Source organism: Echeneis naucrates, chromosome 17 (assembly GCF_900963305.1).
Source record: "Echeneis naucrates chromosome 17, fEcheNa1.1, whole genome shotgun sequence".
Classification (NCBI taxonomy): Eukaryota; Metazoa; Chordata; class Actinopteri; order Carangiformes; family Echeneidae; genus Echeneis; species Echeneis naucrates.
In genome coordinates, this window is record NC_042527.1 from 4,116,500 (window position 1) to 4,139,319 (window position 22,820).

The following is a 22,820-nucleotide window of genomic DNA, read 5'->3' on the forward strand; positions in this document are numbered from 1 at the left end:
ATACTCCTCCATGGTGCGAGGCAGCTGAGGGGTTAAACATCCGTTTAATGCCTCGTTGAAGCAATGTTTCCTCTATTTTGGAGGTGTTCCATTCTTGAATAGCCTTCTTGAGCTCACGCTATACCCCAACAAAATTGGTCCCGTTGTACGAACGTAGCTCCACAACCTGACCTCTTCGCGCAATGAACCGTCGAAGAGCATTAATGAAGGAGTCTGTGTCAAGGGAAGCTGCCACTTCTAAGTGGACGGCCCGAATGGCTAGGCAGGTGAAGACAACACCGTACCTCTTCACAGTAGCTCTTCCTCGCTTCGCCTCAAAAGGACCGAAGTAGTCCACACCAGTTCGAGTGAACGGTAGTTCGTCAGGTAAGATTCTATTTCGTGGCAGGTCTGCGATTTGTTGCTGCCCAGCAGCACCATGCAGCCGTCGACACACCAGGCACCTTGACAGGACTCTTCTAATAGTTGAACTGATGTTGGGAATCCAGTATTTCAGACGTAGCTTGGATAGGACATGGTTGCGTCCACTGTGACCTACGTTGTTGTGGATCTCTTGAAGGATAAGCTGTGACACTCGAAGGTCCTTAGCCAAGATAACGGGATGTATGGATTCTTCCAGCATGGCTGCTCGGTTAAGCTTTCCTCCAACTAAGGATGCCGTCTTGAAGAATCGGGTTTAGCTTGTATATGTGGCTACTCCTCTTGACGGGTTCACCCTTTTTTAGGGAGGTGATTTTTTTCTTGGAATCCTTTTCTCTAGCAGTGGTGTATGATCTCCACTTCAGCCTCTTTCAAATCATCCATTGTGATACTTGCCTTATAGTTCGCCATGAACTTGTGCAACTGCCGTTCCTGTTGATCTTTGTCAGTTTCAGACAGTGCAATGGCTTCTCTTTGCTCCTTTCTTTTCTTGACCATGGAAAGCAATGTGTTCCTCACCTTAAGGATCCATGCTACTGCTTTCTTAAGGCGCATCCACGAAGAATAGTACTCGATGAGTTTCTGCATCACATCAACCATTTCTCCTGCTGCAAGAGCGTTTATGGTGGCTTGATCTCTGGATCAGCAGCAGGACTCCTCTTGCTTGACTTTAACTCTGTGATGACAGCTGGTTGGTTACTCACAGGCGTTGCAGACTTAGTAAAGCTTGTCTGTCAACTCTTCTTCTCTGCTGTGAGGCTCACAGGAGATCTAGCTTGTCCTTTGTTGCTGTCCTTTATATTTCCAAACAAAGGGTGCAGTGCAACCTTAGCCTGCATGTTAATGAACTTGACAAGGTCCTTGAACTTGGGTCTTCTTGCCGTTTGCTCCTGGGTGTCAAAGGCGACACCCCTCCACCTCTCTCTCAACTTATACGGAAGCTTGTTAATGATGGCACGCATGTTGGCGACGTTATCCAACTCTTCCATATAATCCAGGTCTGACATCACATTGTTACAGCTGGTAAGGAAGAGTGCCAGTGCGTTGAGACCTTCACTATGTGCTGTTCATTTTACATTGCTCGCTGCTCGCACGCAACTTGACGTCTGACTCTCCTCTGTGTGAAACTCCAAATTCTTTCCTACAAACTTGCAAAATGCCTTGTTTGTATCATGTAAGGCTGCAGTAAGCCATTTGTATTTATCTCCCCTCTCCTCCCGGTACCTGCAGCCTGCTCGGCTCCTCGAACACCAGACTCCATAACGATGAATTAATGAATTAAAATTATTTGAGAATTTGCGCCACTGCTGTCCACAATTTATAAACTACAACACCCATAATTCATATACAAACTGCTGCTGCCAATGTGCAGCCGGAAGGCGCTAGCTGCAGGGTGACTCAACCACCATGATCAGTTTTTAACGTTTTATCAGGAAATAACTCCAGACTCTAATGTGGTTTTTTGTGATTTTTGAGACAATTGGGGCAGGATTCGGGACAGCTGCTTTAATTTCGGGACTGTCCCGAATTTTTCGTGACGTCTGGCTACCCTACAGTACGGTACCCGGGTAGTTGAATACGTTTTTTCCTTCCACGACTATAGAGTAGGATCAGTATTGGCAGCATCTTAGCAATTCAATATCGTTCCCAGATGTCTACAGTATAAAACATGCCTTCAGAAAATAAAACTGACAAGGCTAATGTTCCTGCTAATAATAATACTTAACATATTTCACATTAATTCAACAGTGCTGAGTTATTTTACAAACAACTCACGTTTCTCCGATTGGTTTTATTTTCCATCCACATTCATGACCAAAAATGAGCTAACGGTTTTAAGCTAGCACTCAAAAGTAAAATACACTCACCGGAGAACAGTCATCAAAACACATTAGTTCTTGGTCCTCCTTAACGCTCTGGCAACACAGTAATATTCCAGAACGGAGTCACTTCTTTGGACAACAGCAACATGAAACTGATTAGAATATGACAACATTTACTCCACGTGGTTCACGAAAAGCTGCACTCGTGTTTCCAGTGCGTTCATTGTACTTTTCCTCTTTTTTTCTGACTTTTGATTCATTAGTGGACGTCCTGTGCCACCAGTGGTAACATAAGTGTAACTATGTGAATAACCTTAACACTTTAAATCATAATCTTATTACTTGAAATAACAACTTGATATGTGTCTAATTTATGGGGGTTACAGTAAAGCAGGGGATGCATTGCAACTATGTGATACACCACCTGGATGTGCCTGATAATCAGGATAAAGTACAGAGCAGGTCAGATCCACTCTTCGCTCCTCTCATCTAAATAGTGTATGGTTTCTGCTTGTCTCAAGATGGCAAAGGCCAAATTATAAACCAGAGGCTTCATGGTGACACTTCACCCCACACCGCTTTTTTAAAAATTTCCCTGCGTAGATTTGAGGCACTCGAAAGGTTTTTCCTTTGAGCCTTGAGTTTACATCATCCTGCCTGTCTCTCTCTCTCTCTCTCTCTCTCTCTCTCTCTCTCTCTCAACCCAACCGGTCGAGGGAGATGGCCGCCCCCCCTGACTGGTTCTGCTCGAGGTTTCTGCCTCTTAAAGGAAGTTTTTCCTTGCCACTGTTGCCAAGTGCTTGCTCATCGGGGGATCTGTTGGGTCTCTTTAAATAAATTTATAAAGAGTTTGGTCTAGACCTGCTCTATATGTAAAGTGCCTTGATGTAACTTTGTTATGATTTGGCGCTATACAAATAAATCTGATTTGATTTGATTTGATTTGAACTTATTCCTGCATTTTTATGTTTCTCTTCCGAAAGCTGCTCTATCTGTTGAATGTGGCCTCCCTTTGAGCTGTAATAATCTTAATATTAGCGGCTGTGAAGAACATCAAGCTGCTTAGAGATGTCCTGGAATTTTAACCTTGACCCCGCTTTTGCTCAGTGTGGTGCATAAAAGAAAACTAAATGTCACCGTGAGCAGATTGCTCCATTATAATTGGCTGAACGGCTGTGGAAAGTATTAAAGACAAAGCTGGTGCTGATAGAAAACTGTAGTTTGCTCTGTCTGTCTTCTGTCTTATGGTTTTAAAGGGCGCTGCAATTATTTTGTTGGGAACATTTTAGGACTTTATAATATCTCAAATGATGCATCTCATTTGGCCATTTCATGGAGATTCATGTGACAAAAGAACTTTTAATTTCAACAGTACACTTGCATTAGTCTTGTAAATGGGACCTTTCTAGGCGTGATTTTTTTATTTTTATTTTGTTTTTACCATTTTTTCTCAGTTTTTTCGGATACAATTTTGACACTAAGCACTGTCAAAATCTCTAAACCAGTTGTTTCCACACAAACAGTAGCCTGAGTGCCAAAACCAGCAGTTCCTCCAGATTCTCCAACATTGAGTCAGTGCTCACAGACTTAAAATATCCAACTTTGGAGCAGAAATATGTTTTACAGCCTGACATTAAAACAACAGTCTCTATGCTGTGTTTTATGTATCTTTAAAAAAAGATATGTAATCAGTGTGGAGCTTCCCATGCTTTCAGTGAAGTCCTGAATGCTCAATGCATATGCATTGTTATGTGTTGGGCCATGAGTTGAAAGCGCTTGAGAGCTGAACAGATTCAATATAGTGACATTCACCTGTTCTTGGTAATATACAGCTTCTTGTTGTTGCTTTTGAGTTGTTTTTAGTTGTTGTTTTTTTTTTCCCAAAATCTATTATATTAAAAAAAATAAAAATAAAAAAGATACAAAGTCTAATTTATCTTCATAATTCAGCCCAGCTCTGATTTGAGAGCTTAACTCTAGGAAACAGGATGTGGGCTTATTTTGGCTGAATCCAATTACTCTTTCTGCTAATGCACAGTCTTAACAGTTTTGGGAGCCAAGTACAGATGAAGAGCATATGCAGCTGAAGCAAGATTTCTGCCGTCAAGCTAAATCAGATTTTTCCAACATGTGGTTCATTTTTCACAAGCACAATGAGATTAACCTTTTCATTGGAATCAAATCGTGAAGTAAGTGCCTGTGACGCGCCTCTCCTTAAGGAGCTCTGAGCAGATTAGTGCTTTGTCACAGTTTTGTTCCTTTTTTCTCTCTATTGTAAAACCAGACTTCAGAATAAAAACAAGTGTAAAAGTCTTCACTGTATATCCCTGGCAAAAATCAGCTGACTGCTTTGAATTAAAATTTTCAGAAATGAAATAATTTCTTTTACTGCTACTTACTACATTGAATGGTGTAATGTGTTTCAGGCAGGATTTAACAGCTAGAGATTAGTGTTCCTTCTTTTGAAAAGTTGGCTCAGTGAGAGCTCTGTTCTTTTCAAGGCAGTCAATAAGAAAAAAAACTAAAACACTTGGGATTAATTCCAAACTGTCTGACACAGATTCCCAGGTTAACGCACAGGTCACGTTGAAGTAAACCACACTGATTTAGGAGCTGGTCACAGGAATCCAAAACTGTTAAACATTTTTTTGAATGCATGGGAATGTTGCCTGTATAGAAGGTCTTCCACATCATCAGAATCTAATGATTAAAATTGTGAAAGCACCAGAGTAATTTTGAAATTTGTAATTCTAAATAGGTCTCTTGTAAAAACTTTCTTGAAATTTAGATACAAATTGTTGAAAATGTACAAGTGTTGTATGAACAATTTAATGACAGTTTATCAAATGCTTCCTACGATAGATGTCTTCAAAAACCACAAATATCCACCTCATTGTCTTTTAATCAATCAAATTCTGTGGAATTCATTCTGTGGGGCACATGAATATCTGTAAAAATGCATTTCAGCCTTTCCAGTCAGGAAAGGTTGGCCATTAGCTACCAAACATGGTGGAGTTGTAAACTGTTTAAAAACCAAATATTTCCAATGGAAGATCATAGACAACAAAGAGAATCCAAGTGCAAAGCCAGAGCCAGGAATTATTGCTAGTGTTGCTCTGTATGTGCTGGATGTGTAAATAACCACACTTTTCAACTTCAGCTTCATAAATGAAATCATCACATATCACATCACAAATACGTGGGTGTTGAATCCATAACTCAATTCCACTGATCTGTAGTGGACAAGAAAATCCTTTTCGGGTTTACTAATCTAAATCAGAATTTCTTCATGAACCCAAAAGCCAAAGCTCTCAATTTCACTGCTAGTCATTTCTAAGATTTCAATGCAAGGTCAAATTCCAATTCAGATAGCTAGATAGCTTTAAAAGCACATGATTTATAGAGGTAATCAAATTCCAACATAATTTTCCAAATAGGTTATTGAAGTATGAGGCTACTGGAGGCAACGGCCATTTTAAGTGATTCAGAAATGTGATGAAGTGCACTTCATTTGGAGAAAAGGCATCACAAAGTAAGCTGCAGACGCTGATGAAGATGAGCCATAAGCCTGAGGTCCATCTTCCCAGTCCCTGCCCTGTGTGCTGCGTACAAATTAAGTCACATGGGGGAGAAATCCAATTTAAGATGGCAGTGTTAAGATTAAACTGGGGGGAGGGGGGTGGGCAATTAAAAGTCTGGTTCTGTTTCCTATTTTCTGCTATCGTCACTACCTAAAACATCAACAAATATTAAGCCTGATTTTATTTATTTATTTTTTTTTAAATAGAAGATCAGACATTGTACCGTTGAATTTCACTGTTTCTTGCATTCCAACAGAAACATCCAAACCTTCCTGTCATCACTTGGGAGAGGAATGCAACAAGAGAGAGCCGGAGGGACTAAAGGGATTACCATGCGTCAGTAAAGGGACTGCCTCTCATCCTATTTCCAGCCATCATCAAAGGGAGACCCATGTTTCTCAACAGGAAACGCAGGATTAGTTACTGCTTCCAAGACGGCCTCTTCTTCTCCTGATTTCAAGAGGACAACGTCCACTTTAACTTTAACCCTTGAAGGCTTCTCTTTAAAAATTCAGGAGTAAAAACTGCTTGTCTGGCTTGGGATGCCTGGATTATTCAGTGTGATGGACAAGACTTGTTATGGCTTTCCAAAGACCCACTGTAACTTTTCTGCAGTAGGTAGATCATGGATACATAATGTGTTGTTGAGTGACTCCCGATCATGAATTTGATCAAACCTTTCTTGGAGGGACTGTTTTGTGGACTCCTGGGGAATAGTAATGCCATAGCAAACTGAAACATTTATTTGGTAATCACAGAAGACTGGGAGCAAGTCTCACGCCCCTGTGGCCTCTGGTGACCCTGGACTCTCAGCAAAACCACCAGCGGAGGAGAACAAATAGACGACAAGAGCCTGCTAGGTTCTGTCAGGTAGGATGAGACGCTTCATTGTGGTAGGCCAGTGGCTATAAACTCTAGGTTCCCCTGGAGTCCTGCTGGCACCCCACAAGAATTTCAGGAAGTGTGTTGGGGGCAGGGCAGGGTTTAAATGGTGTTAATAACTGAGGAACCTGCTGAAGGCTCAAAGGTTCAAGAGAATGGTGTTGCTGCAGGAGTTGGACTTGGAGAGACCAAGTTTGGGACCAGCGAAATGGTTATGGATCTCCCTGCCATGTCCATCTCTACAACCGATGAAGATGAGAAGGAGTACAAGCCGTCAGAAGAGGATGTTGATGATGATAAGGACAGTGAAGTCGATTACGCACGGAACTATTGGGAGGATGAGGATGATATCTACCAAGAGTTTGAGGAGCTGGATTTCGAAGCCCTGCCAGATCACTCGGACACACGGAGCGTCGCCTCAGACAATTCCTTCTATCCCCACGACAGCTCAGTCGCCTCCCAGCTGTACCGTTCGCCAAGCCCTGACAGCCCCGAGCCCATCTCCTTCTACAAGGCCTGCTGCAACAACAATGCCATCATTGTGAAGATTATGATCAGACAAGGAGTCACTGAGGAGGACGTGAGGGAGACAGACAAAAATAGAAGAGTAGGTGGCTCGATGCATTTTAATTAGATGTTTGATTTTCAGGTGCCAAACACAGAGAAGTCTATTGAATACCAATATTTCCAATGCAGACCTCAGTTTGATCACAATGATCATAATGCTGCAAAAAACCATTGTATTAGTTGTAACGGATCACAAAGCATCACAAAAATTTGAACTCTGCAAATGATGATGAATGATGATTTTGATCAAATGAAATCTCAAGGGTTTCTGCTCTGCAGGCAGATAATTTTCTGTTAATCCTAATCCAGGAACAATCCGGTTACTTAGTCCAAACCCAAGTGGACCTTAACAGGCTGCACTGTGTTAAAATTTCACAACTGCTGCTGGTTTTGAGATTTCATACCTGAGCATATGAAAAGGAGAGACTGACATGTCCATTCAAAACATCTGACTGCAAAAAGTAAAACTAAATATGCACTGTTGGTCATATCTCTTCACATATTTGATAAACGTTAGACAATTTGAAGGTAAATTAAACCAAACAATATGCAGTGTGGTTTGCAAAACATGCCAAACATGCAGAAATCCTCCGGAAGCATCACTGGTTGTACGTCATACACAGACTTCTATAATTGAGACTGCAGCACTGCTACGGCGATGGTCAGGACGGACACAGCTTTGATTTTCTTTAAGGAAAAAATCTCCATACAATCCTGCTATTTGCCCAAAAAATGAAAACATGCCCTGCCATATGTGACATACAAAAGTATAAACAGGGTGAACCAGGGTGAACTCATCAGGTTTTGTGGTCAGATCTGCTTAATCCTCTTGCAGCTCCAGTGAGCCATTGAGAGTCTGATGTTGAAGATGGAGTTCAGAGCAGTTGGTTCAGGCTCTGGTGACAGATGGGAAGTGCAAACGGCAAAGTGACAAAGTCAACAAGCAGCTTGCTTTAAGGGCTCAGCTTTTAAAGTGCTCCTTAAGACATTGACCTGAGCCGTGGTTATAAGAGATACAATATGCTAATAGAGCCGGCAGACAGAAGGGTTGTCCCGGAGAGAACTTTGACAGTTATGCAGTTGTGTCTTTCAGGACACCTGGTGACATTGGTAGCACAGGCTGCCATATTCTGTGTCATGACATAAGATGTTTGCTGCATGGCTATCAAAAAAAAAAAGAAAAAACCCAAAAACATCTTCCCTCGTCTGCGATTCCCGGTTGTTGATTGAGAGGATTGGTGAATTCATTTGCCCAGCAGCGGAGCACAATTAACTGGCAGATGACTGCAACACGGGTGTCACCTTCAAGGTGTTCTCTGGTTACAATATTGTTTAGTACTCCCACATGGGGTCATTTTGGTGGATAATTATCATCCATTTATCCATTATCTATACTGCTTATCCACCAGGGGTGTGTTGGGGGTGGGGTTAACCCTGGACAGGTCAGGTGACCCAGTCAGTCAGAGACAAAAAGCTATTGCTGCTCAGGTCATTCACCATCACCAGAACACGGAGGAAACCCACGCAGGAAAGCCCCAAGTCTGGGGGTTTGAGCCCAGAACCTCCTGTATGTGATGCTTCAGTGGTTACCGCTACAACACTTTGCCGCAAATCCTCATCAATCATTTTAGCCAGCCTTCAGGGTAACTTCAGGACTCATTAATTTTTTATGTATGCTTTTAAATCCCTTCGTTGTACTCTGGAATGCATTCTGTGTCAGCCACCTCCACAGCTGTACTTTTTCAGAAGCCTCTGCACTTCTCGGAGGCGGCAGCGACGTGGTGTACTGCGTGCAGGACAGGATATTGAAGTAATTGTTTATTACACGTCCTGCCTCATGCATCTCAAAAATCGGCGGTGTGGAAAAAGAACATATCTCAAAGTCTGCAATTCCTGCGAGGAATTCGCTGTTGAATTGGACATGCGCGTGGCCCAGGAGTTAAACAGTGTGAAATGTAACATGTAAACCTCTTATTGCCCAATACTTGTATGAGCAACGTAAAGTCAAAACACACTGGTTATAGCCAAATCCCAGTTTTCTCATATGTATCTGAAGGAGAATCTCTTTGTTGTCTTCCTTGATTTAAGGTTGCTAAATTAAATATATTAGTCACTGGTAGGTTCCACTGAACCTTTTTTTTACCATGACAGTGGTACCATGGAATTTGAAAGGCCTGATTTAAATTTTTGTTGGCTCCAACTTGAAAGTGCAAACCACCGGATCCTTTTTGGGTTGGACTGTGATTCATAACTTGCCACTGACTGCTCCAACTGCAAACCCATAATTTGAGTTAACAGCCTATTACAGTGTCTCCATGTGTTTGGCACACACAGTGAAAAAACTGCCTCTTACTCTACATACAGTTAGGATGGCTGGAAAGCATCATTTGTTTTTATGAGAATCACTGCATTGATATTCTTCCTTTGTGGGTGTGTTAAACAGCCAAGATCAATTACAGGCGAGGAGAAAAGCTGAAGCTCAAACACTCTTCTTTTTGTGTTTTGTTCAGTCTGGTTTGATAATGGCGTGTTACTATGGATACATGGATGTGGTCATCGCCCTCTCTCAGTGTCCCTATCTGGATGTCAACTGGCAGGATAATGAGGGCAACACTGCCCTTATTACTGCAGCACAAGCAGGTAAGGTTACACTCTGCACTGACCACCTACGCGTGCTCCTCCAGAATTTAAACTCCTGTATATGTAATTACTGTGAACAAATTAATAAGTCACTGTGAGTTGGCTTTAGCAATTACCTTGGGCAACTACATTAATCCAGTGATTGCATCAATCCAAATGGTTGTTTTGCTTTTAATCAAAAGAAAATTTGGTGCTATAACCCTCCAATTTGCCCTGTTGTTTGTGGCTACCGTTCAACAGTGGTATAATCTAGCTAAGTGGCTTTGCCCTTTTCTGTGACAGAAATGGAAAGTTGAAGTTGACTAATACATAAAGAAAAGATTTATTCACTGAGAGATTTATACATGCAATCTCTCTTGCCAACAGCAAAAGCACCAACACTGTCAAGGCTAATGAACTCATCTGTGTCTGAGTGAGACACAGTCATGCTGATATACTTTGTCGAGGATCTACAAAAAGATTCTGCTGAGATGAGTTCCCCGTCTTTCCTCAATTTGCAGGAATGTGGATCAGTTTCGTTGTTTTAATCCAGGACTGAGCACCTTCAGACACAATTATCCATAATAACTACCTAACACACACATTCATGAGCCATGAGCAGGAGCTCCGTGGAGGTCCTTTCTTCATATCGGTTCCTGAGGATGTTTCACCTTTTATCCACTTGGCTTGTCTTTATCTTATGTAATGTATCTCATAATCTTTCTAACAGCTAATGCATTTTCTGTCAGCAAGACATGTTGCCTTGGATGCACTTTCTGTGTCCTCCACTACTCTTGATGCATAATTTACAACCATAGAAATTTTATTACAGAGAATTGAGTTTCCAAATTGTGCAAAATGAAAACGTAGAGCGCATTACGAGGTCTGCCACTTCCATGAATCCATTTGCTGGCAAAGGAAAGTACCACCACAAGTTATTTCATAACCAAATGTATGAGACATATCACCCCGACCTCTCATATGCTAACGATGATGAATGCTTCACTGTAGCCTGTGATGAATAGCTGCAGACTACTCTTCATTTTCTACTTCATTAAAACAAGTATTGATCCTCTTTCTTGACAAAGTACTCTGGAGCATCTGACTGAATCAAAGTGCTCAACTTAGATGAGAAGAAACACTGAAAGAAAGAGCTAAAACCTTTTACTTTGTAGTAAGTGGAGAAGGATGTGAATCCACCCACTGAGGTCAGTTTGTAGAATTAGCCATCACCTTTGCATCTTTCCATTCAACCTACTCGACCACACTTGTTTTCAGAGCTGCGTCTCCTTAATGGATTTCTGTTGCATGCAAAATTTTTGCATTATGCTCACTTGAAGGAATTTCAGGACTGTTCCATTGACCTGGATTTACCTAGTAAGCCAGCTAGGAATTCAGATTGTGAACATTTTAAGAGGCTGTGCCGAATGGTATAAAACTGACTTCAAAGTCCATTAGTCACTGTAAAAATTATACAGCTAGTCCTTACACTAGCTGACGAAAAATGAGTCTGAAATCAGGCAGATGGACAAACATGGTTTAAAGATGACGGTACTTGACATGACTTAAATCCTTTTCTTCAAAAAGAGATGAAAAGCTCCTGAATTGTTGTTTGCAGCCAAATTTACAGGCCTTCTCGACAGGCCTTCTGGGGATATAAATAATTTTTGGTCTTGGATAAATTTGGTCTTGATTTAGTAGAGTTTTTATTCACTTGCAATATAAATTTGTCATTTCCAAAGGGTTACAGGGGCATAAAGTTAAAATGACTTATACTTTAACCTTTGTGCAAAAAACCGTAAAGATAACGGAAGCTTTTAACGAAAAAAATACACAGATTTTTATTCTAAATCCCGAGCGCCTAAATACAGCCGCAAGTCTGACATAAACAATCCTCACTGTTCTAGTGAGCAAAGAAACAACATAGATTCAAGATTTAGACACAGAACAAGACTGACAGCCTAAACCAGGTGTAGGCTGTATTAAGAGTCAGTGATCATTCAAAATAAATGCTGATATTGGCATTCTGATGTAGAGTATAATATTTTAAACATTCGCTTACTTAATCTGGAGTGTTACTCATATATTGGCTTGTTAATTAGCACTAAACCATAAGTCTTTGGAGCACACCGCACGCCAAGTCTCCTATAGCGGTGGCACTAAGGCTGTCTGGACCAAAATGGTGGCCTGACCCAGTTACCAATATCATCATTAAGCCGCCCCACTGGCATGGGCCCAAAATTCACTGCAAACTTGTGTTGAGCTGTACCACAAATACGTACATGGACACTAACTGCACCGACAACATCTCCCTCAGCCGATGTACAGTCATACAGTAGACATTGCGTTGCTTGAATGGAATTTTTTTTTTTTTTTTTAATGTTTAAAGTTTTTTGCGGTACAAATATACACCAGTCAGATATCACACTATGATCACTGGCCTGATATTGTTTTGGTCAGCCTTTTGCTGCCATCTTCACGGATCAGACTTGTTTGTCCAACACATCTTACAAATGCTTGATTATTTTGAGATCAGGGGAATTAGAAGCCACGTCAACATGTGCTCCTCAATCCATTCGTGAACCATTTTTGAATTGTGGCGCAGTGCATTATCCTGCTGAAAGAGGCCACAGCCATCAGGGAATACCATTTCGCATGCAGACAGGCCAGGTGGACGCACACACACACAGCCATCCGCATTGAGTAAAAGAAAACACGATTCATCAGACCAGGTGACCTTCTTCTGTTGCTTCGTGGTCCAGTGCTGACGCTCATGTGTCAATTGTTGGTGCTATTGGCAGTGCACAGGGGCACACTCTGGGTTTGAGCCTTGTTGCCCATGACCCTGTGACCGCTTCACCACTGTTCCTTCCTCGGATCACCTTTGATAGATTCTGACCACTGCAGACAGGGAACTCCCAAGAAGAGCTGAAATTTTTTGGAGATGCTCTGACCCAGTCGTCTAGCCATCGTAATTTGGCCCTTGTCAAACTCGCTCAAATCCTTAAAATTGCCCATTTTACCTGCTTCTAACATCAACTTTGTGGGGGAGTGGGGCACCAACACCACCAGCAATATCAACAGGACCAATTAGAGCATTGGTCACAGGATTTCCAGTGCAAATGTACAGTTATTTTTTTTTTTCTAACATCAACTTTGAGGAGAAAGTGTTCCTTTGCTGCCTAATACATCACACCCACTATTGGGCGACACAATGAAGAGATCATCAGTGTTATTCTCTTCACCTGTCAGTGTTCAGAATGTTACGCCCGATCATTGTATGTACAATAGAAACTTTAGCTTGTGTGAGTCTAACATGTTTGTGTGTGATCTGCAGGCCATGTCTTCATCTCCAATTATCTGCTGAACTACTTCCCTGGGCTGGACATTGACAGAAGGAACTGTCACGGTTTCACAGCTCTGATGAAGGCTGCCATGCAGGGCCGGGCTGAGTGTGTTCGAGCTCTCATGCTGGCTGGTGGGTGTAACTTAAAACATTTTTTTACAGGACACATGCATTGCAGTATTACAAGCAAAAAAAAAATGTCTGTCTCCATGTGTTGGCGCGGCTGTGAATGGCCATTGATGTTTTCAATCAATGTGCGGATTACAGTAACGCTGTAAGCACAGCCTTTTCCTGACCTGTCTTCATAAATCGTTATGTTTCCAGGAGGTGATATTCAGGCACGGGACAACGGCCGCAGTCTGACACCCAGAGAGTGGGCTCTTTTCACCGGTCGATATGAGACAGCCAACCTAATGTATCGGCTGATGTTGAAGCCCTGTGCTGAGCAGTTCTGTGATTCCTTCTCCCTGGAGTGGCCCATGTTGGAGGTTAATACACTAATTATAGTTTCAGTCTTAGTACAGACTGCTTTTCATCGCTCCTGGAGAAATTCAATACACCAATTCAAAATAGGTTTTCTTAAACTACATTTGCTCCTTTGTGCAGGACCTGTTGGCTCAGGCCCAAGAACCAAAGTCCTGCAGGAGGCATTTCATCAACCTTCTCTCCTGCTGCCCTTATAGGTTTTACATCAATAACAAGGTAAACGCTGTGGATGATGGTGTTCTGGACCACATGGTCAGGATCACCACCAGTATCTCTAGCCCATTCATTGCCCCAGCTTGCCGCACAGTGTGCCCAGGCAGCCCCCCGTGCATAGGGAAGCGCCGTCATGCCGTGCAGGAGATTCTAAGGAGGCAAAGGGTGGCCGAGCTGAAGCGCCTGGGTCCTGATAGACTGAACAACTACAAAAGATTTTTTCAGAACTCACGGATTCTCCTTATCCCCAAGGTGAGGGATCGGAGGGCCAGTCTCCAGCCTCAACTGCTCAGTGACGTGGCCGCAGTGTCCTCGGTGGTCATGAGGCGAGCGAGTCTGCTGCCACTCCACATGCTGAGAAGAAGCAGCGTGCGGCCGGGCATCCTGGTGCCCAAAGTCAGGCTCTGCAAAGCCCCGGCTCCAACATTCATACCAGAAAAACTCAAGAGGAACAGTAACCAAAACCAGCTCCAGATACCAAAGTGGGATTACAAGATGAAAAGAATAGAAAAAAAGCAGGAGGAGGACAAGCAAAGAAAGTTCCTTGTAACAAGGAGGAGGTGAAGGACAGTGGGAAAGAAGACAAACTAGACATGCTGCATCTTCAAAGAAAGCCTAGATGTGAGGACAGCTATGACGATATTGACTCTAATAGCATTAAAATGAATGAATGAATGGATGAATTAATTAATGTAATTGCTGAGTTTCATGTGAGTTTTCTGCGTTTGTGTGAGATTGTTGGATTTGTTGCCTTGTTTATGCTTCACATACATATATGTATACATATATACATATATGTAAAACATTTGGGCAAGGTATTTTTTTTCAAAATAAATGAAGTGCTACATTTGCTATCAGCAAAAGATTTTCCTGGAACTATTAGGGGTGGGATGGAGGCTGAAGAAAGCATAGACCCAGAGACCATCCTTCACATCTGGATGCATCCAAAGCACTTTAGTTGAAATTAGGCAAAGGATTATGGGTTAGGGACCATGACAAATGTAAGTCAAAATATTATGACTATGTCAGACTCACATATCTATTGCCTCACCACCTCATCAGTCACAATCTCCTACACCTAGTCTCCCCAGCTGAAGCTCCTCTTCACTCGTCAGCCAGCCAGTATTTTAACAGCCCAGATCCTCACAGACACTGCCGGATTCTCTGGCATTCTTTTTCAGACTGACCTCCTGGTACCTGATCCATGTCTCATGACCCCTTGTCTCTGCTCTGGTGCCTGACCTTCCTTCTATCCCTGGCCATATCTCCTTGTCTCTGCCCCAGTAACCTGACTTCCCTTCTGCCTCTGACTGCGAGTTCTGCCTGTGTGTCTCTTGGTTTTGGTGGTTGAGTAGTATTATCACTGTCTGTCGCTCCAGAGCACTGCAGTTCACATCCTGGCAGGGACACTAACTGAACTCTGGACACTGAGAAAATTCTTGTGGATTGTTACTCAGTTGCTGCGAGGATTTGAATAAAGACTTTTTATATATACGCTCCTGCTGTTGTGCTGCTTTGGGTCCTGCCGAAATCTGTGACAGTCTAAAGACAATGTATACTTTTTGCTGAATTAAACTATAAAGTCTTTCTTTTACCATAATAAAGTGCTAAACATAACCTTAAACGCTAGTGTCACTATGTCGCACACCACTGATGGTGATGCCACATTAGATGAGGGATTTAACGTGGCCTTCTCGCGCTGGAGTGAGTTGGGTGAAGAGCACTCGGGTGCAAAAACAAAGGCTGTGGTTACCTAACCCACTATTCGTTCGTGTACAAAAGCAAAAGTCCTAGGCAAATTAACAAAGGAAAAACTCACAAAAATACCACAACCTTGCTGCAGGCTGCTGAACAAATGACCCCCATCCAGCTCTATGATAAACTTTACAAAAGGTACCCCTCTTAATTGAACTAACCCACCATGATGGTGGGGAAAACCAGAAAGGGGGAGTCCTTCTAACCTTAAATCTCTCGTGGAATTCCGCTGAATATTTAAATATCCACCAAACCACCCAAATAGTCTATATCACAACAAAGTAACACAACCATTTAATGCAGTTTTTCCTGTAGAAATGCATTATCCCCCCTTCATCAACCCCCCCTCCCACGCCCCCCACAACACTTATTGACATTAAATCCAATGGCCCTGCTAACAGTTAATTAGATTAAGTGTTGTTTCCCTCATCACTTCTTAGATTACACAGAATTTGGTCGATATGTTTGTGTGTTTGTTCATGCAGTGGATACTATCCTTGGTTTTGTGCCTAATGTTTGTGTTAGTGTTATTTTCTCTAAGGGCTCCAGCCCTGCCAACCAATCACAGGTGACCTGATGGAGCCTCACCTTAGACTGCTGCAGAGGATGTCGGGAATCTGGGTATGCAGAGAGTACTGAATGAATTCAGAACAGTTGTTTTAACATGACCTTGTGATGAAAAAAAGGGAGAAAATATTGAAAGCTGAAACTGTCTCCTGAGTTGATGAAATAGATTTTTGGGCAGCAAATATTTAAGTATCAGTTTATAATGAGTGTGAATATCGCAGGAATATTCAGAGTTCAGAGTGGTGTCTTGATTCGTGAGTAGAGAGCTGAGGTGAAAAAAAAAAAAAAAACGTCATCACGGGCTCATAGTTTGAGCTAGTCACAACATTACTATCAAAGTAGTACAGATTCCTCTCCTGTTTCAGACAATGCATCTACTTTAAGAGTGAGCCTCTGAAGGACATGCCCACCATTAATTTCTCCAATTCCAATACAATTTCTTAGAACAGCAGTTTTTTACATCGCTGTCTGTTCCACATTTCAGGCTCTAGAAACACCAAAAACCACACACTGCTTCAGGAACTTGTTGTAGCGGTCACCATCTCTTCAGTTCTCTGATAGGAATTACAGTTTTTGTCATAAGTCGCCCCAGTTTGAAGGCTTCGCCGAAAACCTGCATGTACAGACTGATCTGATATGAGAGGAGTTTATCATCTGACACACAGAGCAACACAAGAGTGACATACACAAACAAACACACAGACACTGATGCACACAGAAAACACACACACACACAGGGTTAAATTCAATGTTTTTCACTTTGTTCATACATGACTCTCGGACACGCAGACACACACACACTCCCAACATCCCCCCCTACAAACAGCCTCCCAAGGCATTCTCAAAAATAGTTTTTGAAGAAATTTTCTAGTTATGTTATTATCCAGCTGACAGACCTGAGCTTTCTCTGAAAAAAAGGGAGGGTCCAGAAAGCTTGACAGGTCTTGAATCTTCCTGAGCATGTTCTAAATGAGGAATTCTGTTTAATGCCCTCGGGACAGGGCTATCTTGTACGCCCAAGGAGAACAAACTGATATTCAAATTATTTTATTCATTCTGCTATCCCGCTTTTAAATGTTGATGGCCAAACACAATGAAGATGATTACATTTCCTTTTTTTATTATTCATCACAGTCCCTGCTGGTCCACGCAAGCAGATCTGTGTACTCATTGCTGCTCTGGTTCTTATTACCTTTGTTGAGTTTGATCTTTTCACACACTATAAGCGGAAATTGTGCTCCCAGACTGGATTGATTTGGTTGCAAAGAAGATAAGTTGCCTGCCTATTCCACTATTTACATGTAACAGTGTAAATAGGAGTATAAAACTCCAATTTATACCTATTTAAAAAAATATGAAACAATCTTCATCATGCAAAACTTTCCCTAATTTTTGTAGTTTCCACTGTTAACAACCAACATCACCAGTCTAGAAGTAATGTTGCAAGTTCAGCTATAAAATTCATTCCTTCATTCACCATACGTTGTCTGCAGAGATTGACAATGGCCTTTCTCTTCTTACCACTTTTCTTCCACTGTAGCTAGCAAGCTAATTAGCCCAGGTTCAGTTGGCCTTTACTCATTCCAATACTTTGTCACTGCTGTCCTTAAGAACATAACCTCTGTCATGTAACCTGACGTAACAATGACTGAGATCATGCCAAGACATATTTACTTTAATTTATTTATTCACATAAAAATTGTATTTTAATTTTATAATAAGCAAAGGAAAAGACACAAGGACATTCTCAGTTTGGCAGAATAAGAGGAGTGAAGAACAGAATGGAATTTGAACATAAAATATGTCAAAAGCCCAGAAATGGGGCTAGAAATGGCAGGAATTTGGATAGGTTTTTACGAGGACAGGGAAAGGAGCACCGACATGACCAAATGAAGATTAGTGACTGGCTGCAGCAGCAGAATGATACAGGAAAGGATCGGTGAGCACGCCGGAGAAAGCCAAGAAGCCATTAAAAAACTGATGGTACAACAGGTATTTCCAAGGGATGGGCAGTGCTTATTTTACAGCTGAGCAGAGGAGCCAGCTCACACAGGCTTTGTAAGGGCTTTGTGGAGAATTTAAGAAGCAGAGCCAAAAATAAACAGCTTAGTGCTAAACTGTGGCTTGTTGACTTCCAAAATAATCACGTACCGTAGTCCACGGTTTGGTGCTAGTGTACGTACCTGCTGCTCTGAGAGCACTGGCACTAAATGCTCATTTAATATTTAGTCAGTAATGTAAACTCAAGCCTTGGTAGGAAACAAACTGAAGGGCATTCTTTCCTGCTTCTGACCTGTTTGTCTGATGGACTGAGCTGGTTTAGACTGGAGACTGTGGTCACTGCTTCTGTTCCTCTCTCCGTTTCCATTTTCGCAGTGAAGCATCTTCATATTGACAACACTGATTTTCTGAAATATATATTGATACCATTATTAGAGAGTTGCCGTCTGTTTTTCTCCACTCAGAGTCATCAGCTTGATAAGCAGGGGAAGGGACATGCTGATAAAAGAGAATAGTCACTTTAATTGACAGAAATAAAATCAATATCGAGTCACTATAAAACTGTAACGACTTCACCTATCAGCTTCAAGGAAACTATAAATGGTTTTAAGAACATATTAAATCTTAATTTCCCTATTATTATTTTAAAATGCAACTGTTTATTTAAACATTATCTAAGTATTACAACATTTAGTATTCTTAGCTAAATACAAAGGTTACATTTTATTTCTGTTGACCCATAAAATGCAATATAAAGCATTAGAACGTAAATTGAAATTTGCCGTATATGTATTTAATACTTACTGATTATATGAAAAATATTTGACAGCCAATATTCAAAACGGCTGTTAAAATTTTGATCGTAAGTGATCAGTGATGTGTGTTTTTTTGGAGGGATGTTGCACTGAATCACGACCCGACTCTCCAACTTGACGCTAAAACTTGGCCGTTGCGAAGACCGATGGAGATACCCGTCTCGGGAACCACTGTGACTCTGCCCCACCGCTCCGAGACAAAACCTGAGCCCATGGTGTGGTGATCTCACGCACAACATGACCGGGAGACTAAAATGGCTGCCACCTTGACCCACGATGCAGTTTCTCTAATAGCCACCAGAGAGCAGTCATGGCGCTTTAACGTGTGATCCAGTTACACGCTGCATTCAAATGCACACACAAACTGAAAGGTCCATTCCATGCAGTTAATTATTGCCACTACAGAATCTGGGCCGGGCCGGCAGTGGCTCAGGGGCCGGTTCTTGGAGATGCAGTCTCATCCTGAGGCCAGGTTGCATCAGGAGGAGTACCGGGTACAAAGACCGTCCTCCCAGGAGCAGCTGGAAGACAACAACAATTTGATGTGATGAGTTTTTGTCGATACATTACACAAGAGATTCCTGTTTTCAAACCCAGCTCTAAAGGCCTAAAGGCTCATTTATGCTCAACGTACGTATTAAAATCTATGCGTCCTTTACGCTGGCCTGGATATTAACCAATACCAGGGGGCAGCTCAGAGTCAAAGGTTTATGACAACAAACTCAAACATGGGGACTGTGGAGGAGGTATTGATAATGTATATCTTACATAAAAGACAAAAGCGGAGGCAGCGTTGTCGGATGCGGTGGTCAGTGAGGCCGTTAAATATATTGTGGGCTCGAACAAATTTGTCCCGCACCGACCCACTGACATTTAATTGTCTCCCTGTCTCCTCCCAGCTGTTCTTTAACATTTGTTTATCCCGGTGTCCAGGCGACATTATATCGTATATGTGCTTCCCGTTCCTCACCAACTCACGCAACCCCTCTTCAAAAAGTTCCGCCGTTATTTCTTCTTTGTGACTGGAGGTCGGCAACGTATCGGGTAGTGACAGAAACACTGCCCCAAGCGGTTTCCGGTGGTACCGCTCCATTTGGTCCGTATCCGTAAGCTTCGCGGAAACGTGCGGAAACACGGACAAAAGGCTGCGTATTTAATGTTGAGCATACATGGGCCTGAAGAGATCAAAAGCACTGCTTTAAGGTTGTTTTGCTATGTTTATTGTATATCTTATCCTGTTAGTCTTTGGTCTTGATCAAATCCAGTCAGAGTTTGAAGCACACTGCAGAGCACCTCTGCCTGCTCCCACAGCAGACTGGAGGCGCTGCTCTGCTGTCAGTCAGCTGTCAGCGTGGCTCAGTAGGAGCCTTGGGGCAAATATTTTCTGATGGGCATTTAAGTTTCCAGTAACAACAGTCGGCAAAGTACAGAATAGATCTCAGCTGCATTACATTTTGCAACGAGTCCCAAAAACAAACCAGTCACTGGCTCAATGTACTTTAGGTATCACAACTAGGCATTGACATAAGGATTTAGTTAAGTGGTGCAAGGTCCCACACAAACTTGCATGAAAACAAAAATCCACCGACAGACAGCGGGCCCAGAATGAATCATGAGGATTAATACATCCATCATGGCTCTGCCTTAATGATTAGGTCTCCTCATTTTGGATGTGTTGTTATGCAGAGATGTATGTTTCTTCTTCACTGTTGTAATTTTTACTGTGGAAATAATGCAACATTTAGGCTAATTTACATTGTTTACAGCCACAATAACTGCGGAATATTGGTTAGAAATTGATTTGACATGGTCTGAAGCCCGTTCCGTTCTGTCAAAAATGTTTGCAATCATATCTCATCCCAAACCAGGTTTGGTCTTAATGACATCTCCAATCTCTTTGTATTCGGACATGATTTGTCTGAAACTCTCCAATGGTTTTCACCAACTAAGGAACAGACCAGGATAGCGATGAACAAAGGCAGGAAAGTAGAATTCAAGCCTGTAAACATGGATGTAAACAGTGCGCAATGTGTTTGTGAGACCTCAACAGTACGCAATGTATATTTGGAATAATATAATGAAAACAGAACTTTTGTTTATGTATCAAGCAAACATACAAGGCACATTTAAGTGCTGGCTTTGAGTCTTGAGGGTTGGCTTCTGAATAAAACTTTTTAAATTGAAATAATGAAGTAAAAATATGTTTGGCTCATTGGATTGGATTCCATATTCATTGTCAGTTCATCAGTTACCTAAAATATCCTGAAAACATCACCCAGGAAATGTTTTTCTTGGGAACAATGTGCAAATTGATTGATTTTTTTTCCCTGTGATGGATGAAATGTCTCAAGTGAGTTTCAAATTCTTTGGGAGATAATTTGCATTTTGTACTGAAAGAGATCAAAGCAATGGTTTCTTAGAAAATAGGACTTCAAATAAAAAGTTGCAGTTTGACAGTAAACAATTACAGAATATCAGCATCACAGCATGCAATTAACACACTCCAAAAGGATTATGATGATGATTATTTTTTTTTTTTTAAGACAACAGACGAATCTCAAAATCAGGAGTTCTTTGATGGTCAGTTTATATTTTTTTGGAGCAGTTGCAATCTGTTTGAGGCAATAGAAAGATTCACAATTCTCTTTTTAAAACACATTTGGTCTAGCAACAAAAAGGTTACCGATGTTATATCTTCATACAGGTCTTACAGTCAGGTTATTCTGCCTAAGGATCACAAGGACATACATAACGTTGTCAGTTTCCAGATGCTTACTAACAAATACAGTACATCTGTTTTTCATCCAGTGTTTTTGTGGGGACAGTTGCATGAGTCATTTTTCAAGCTTTAGAAGATGATGTCTAGGACTTCTAAATAGCAGTGGGTAGGGAGAACCAGGGTCTTTTGTTACATTTTCAATTTAGCCTTTCTTGCTTCCAAATTGAAAGGAAGAAAAGATCATCACCATTAAGTTTCAGATTTCCTGCCAGCAAATACTCATGCATTCATGGGTGTCATTATAGCTTCTTAGCAATAAAAGAGACCAATTGATCAGAACTTGGATTTTCATGGAAACACACTTTTAGGACTAAACAAACCTGTGATTGTTCTGTCATGTGATTTCAAATCTTTACCTGTGACTTATATATTTAAAAAAAAAGTAGCTGATAATCAGTTGTAGGGGTAGGATAAACATTTTGTGCACAGTTACAATAGAGAATGTTTGAATAAATCTCACAGATCTAGCACCTTTTTCAGACTTCTGCAGTGACAACGTGGTTCCCTGGGCCCTGGTCTACTCTACTCCACATAGCAACAACATTAATACACAAAGTCGACAATTTAGTGTGTTGACCAGAAAATAAACTGTGAACAAAATCCCTACGTGTAGCTGTTTTTTTTTTTTTTTTTTAACAAGTCTTTCCATAATGTTGCTGCTATAAGTGACATCCACATCTGCACATAAAAAGTATATATTTATATAATATATATCCATAGCTCTATTAACAGTTTTGTCTACCATGAAGTTTAGAATTGTCACCCATCTCTCAGAAAAGTTTTTTGTACTTCAAACATTGATTATTTTACAACACAGAAATCAACTAATTTTGTACAACTTTGGAGGAAGCGAGGTGCAGCCAAGTCACAGTCCCTCCGCGGTTATATTTTCTCTCCTTTTTTATTATTATTTTTTTGTTTTGTTTTTAATTTTAATTTTTTTTTTGGTTTTCAGTTCAATTTTTC

At 41.4% G+C, this 22,820-nt stretch overlaps 1 protein-coding gene across 1 annotated transcript; it reads left to right on the forward strand.

Moving 5' to 3' along the window:
* The first annotated feature begins 6,812 nt into the window (after positions 1–6,812).
* LOC115057523 (ankyrin repeat domain-containing protein 33B) lies at positions 6,813–14,528 on the forward strand. Its single transcript, XM_075353383.1, is given in 5 exon segments — positions 6,813–7,313; positions 9,784–9,913; positions 13,230–13,370; positions 13,563–13,726; positions 13,845–14,528. Coding segments are annotated over 5 exon segments (1,620 nt in total).
* The last annotated feature ends 8,292 nt before the right edge of the window (positions 14,529–22,820 follow it).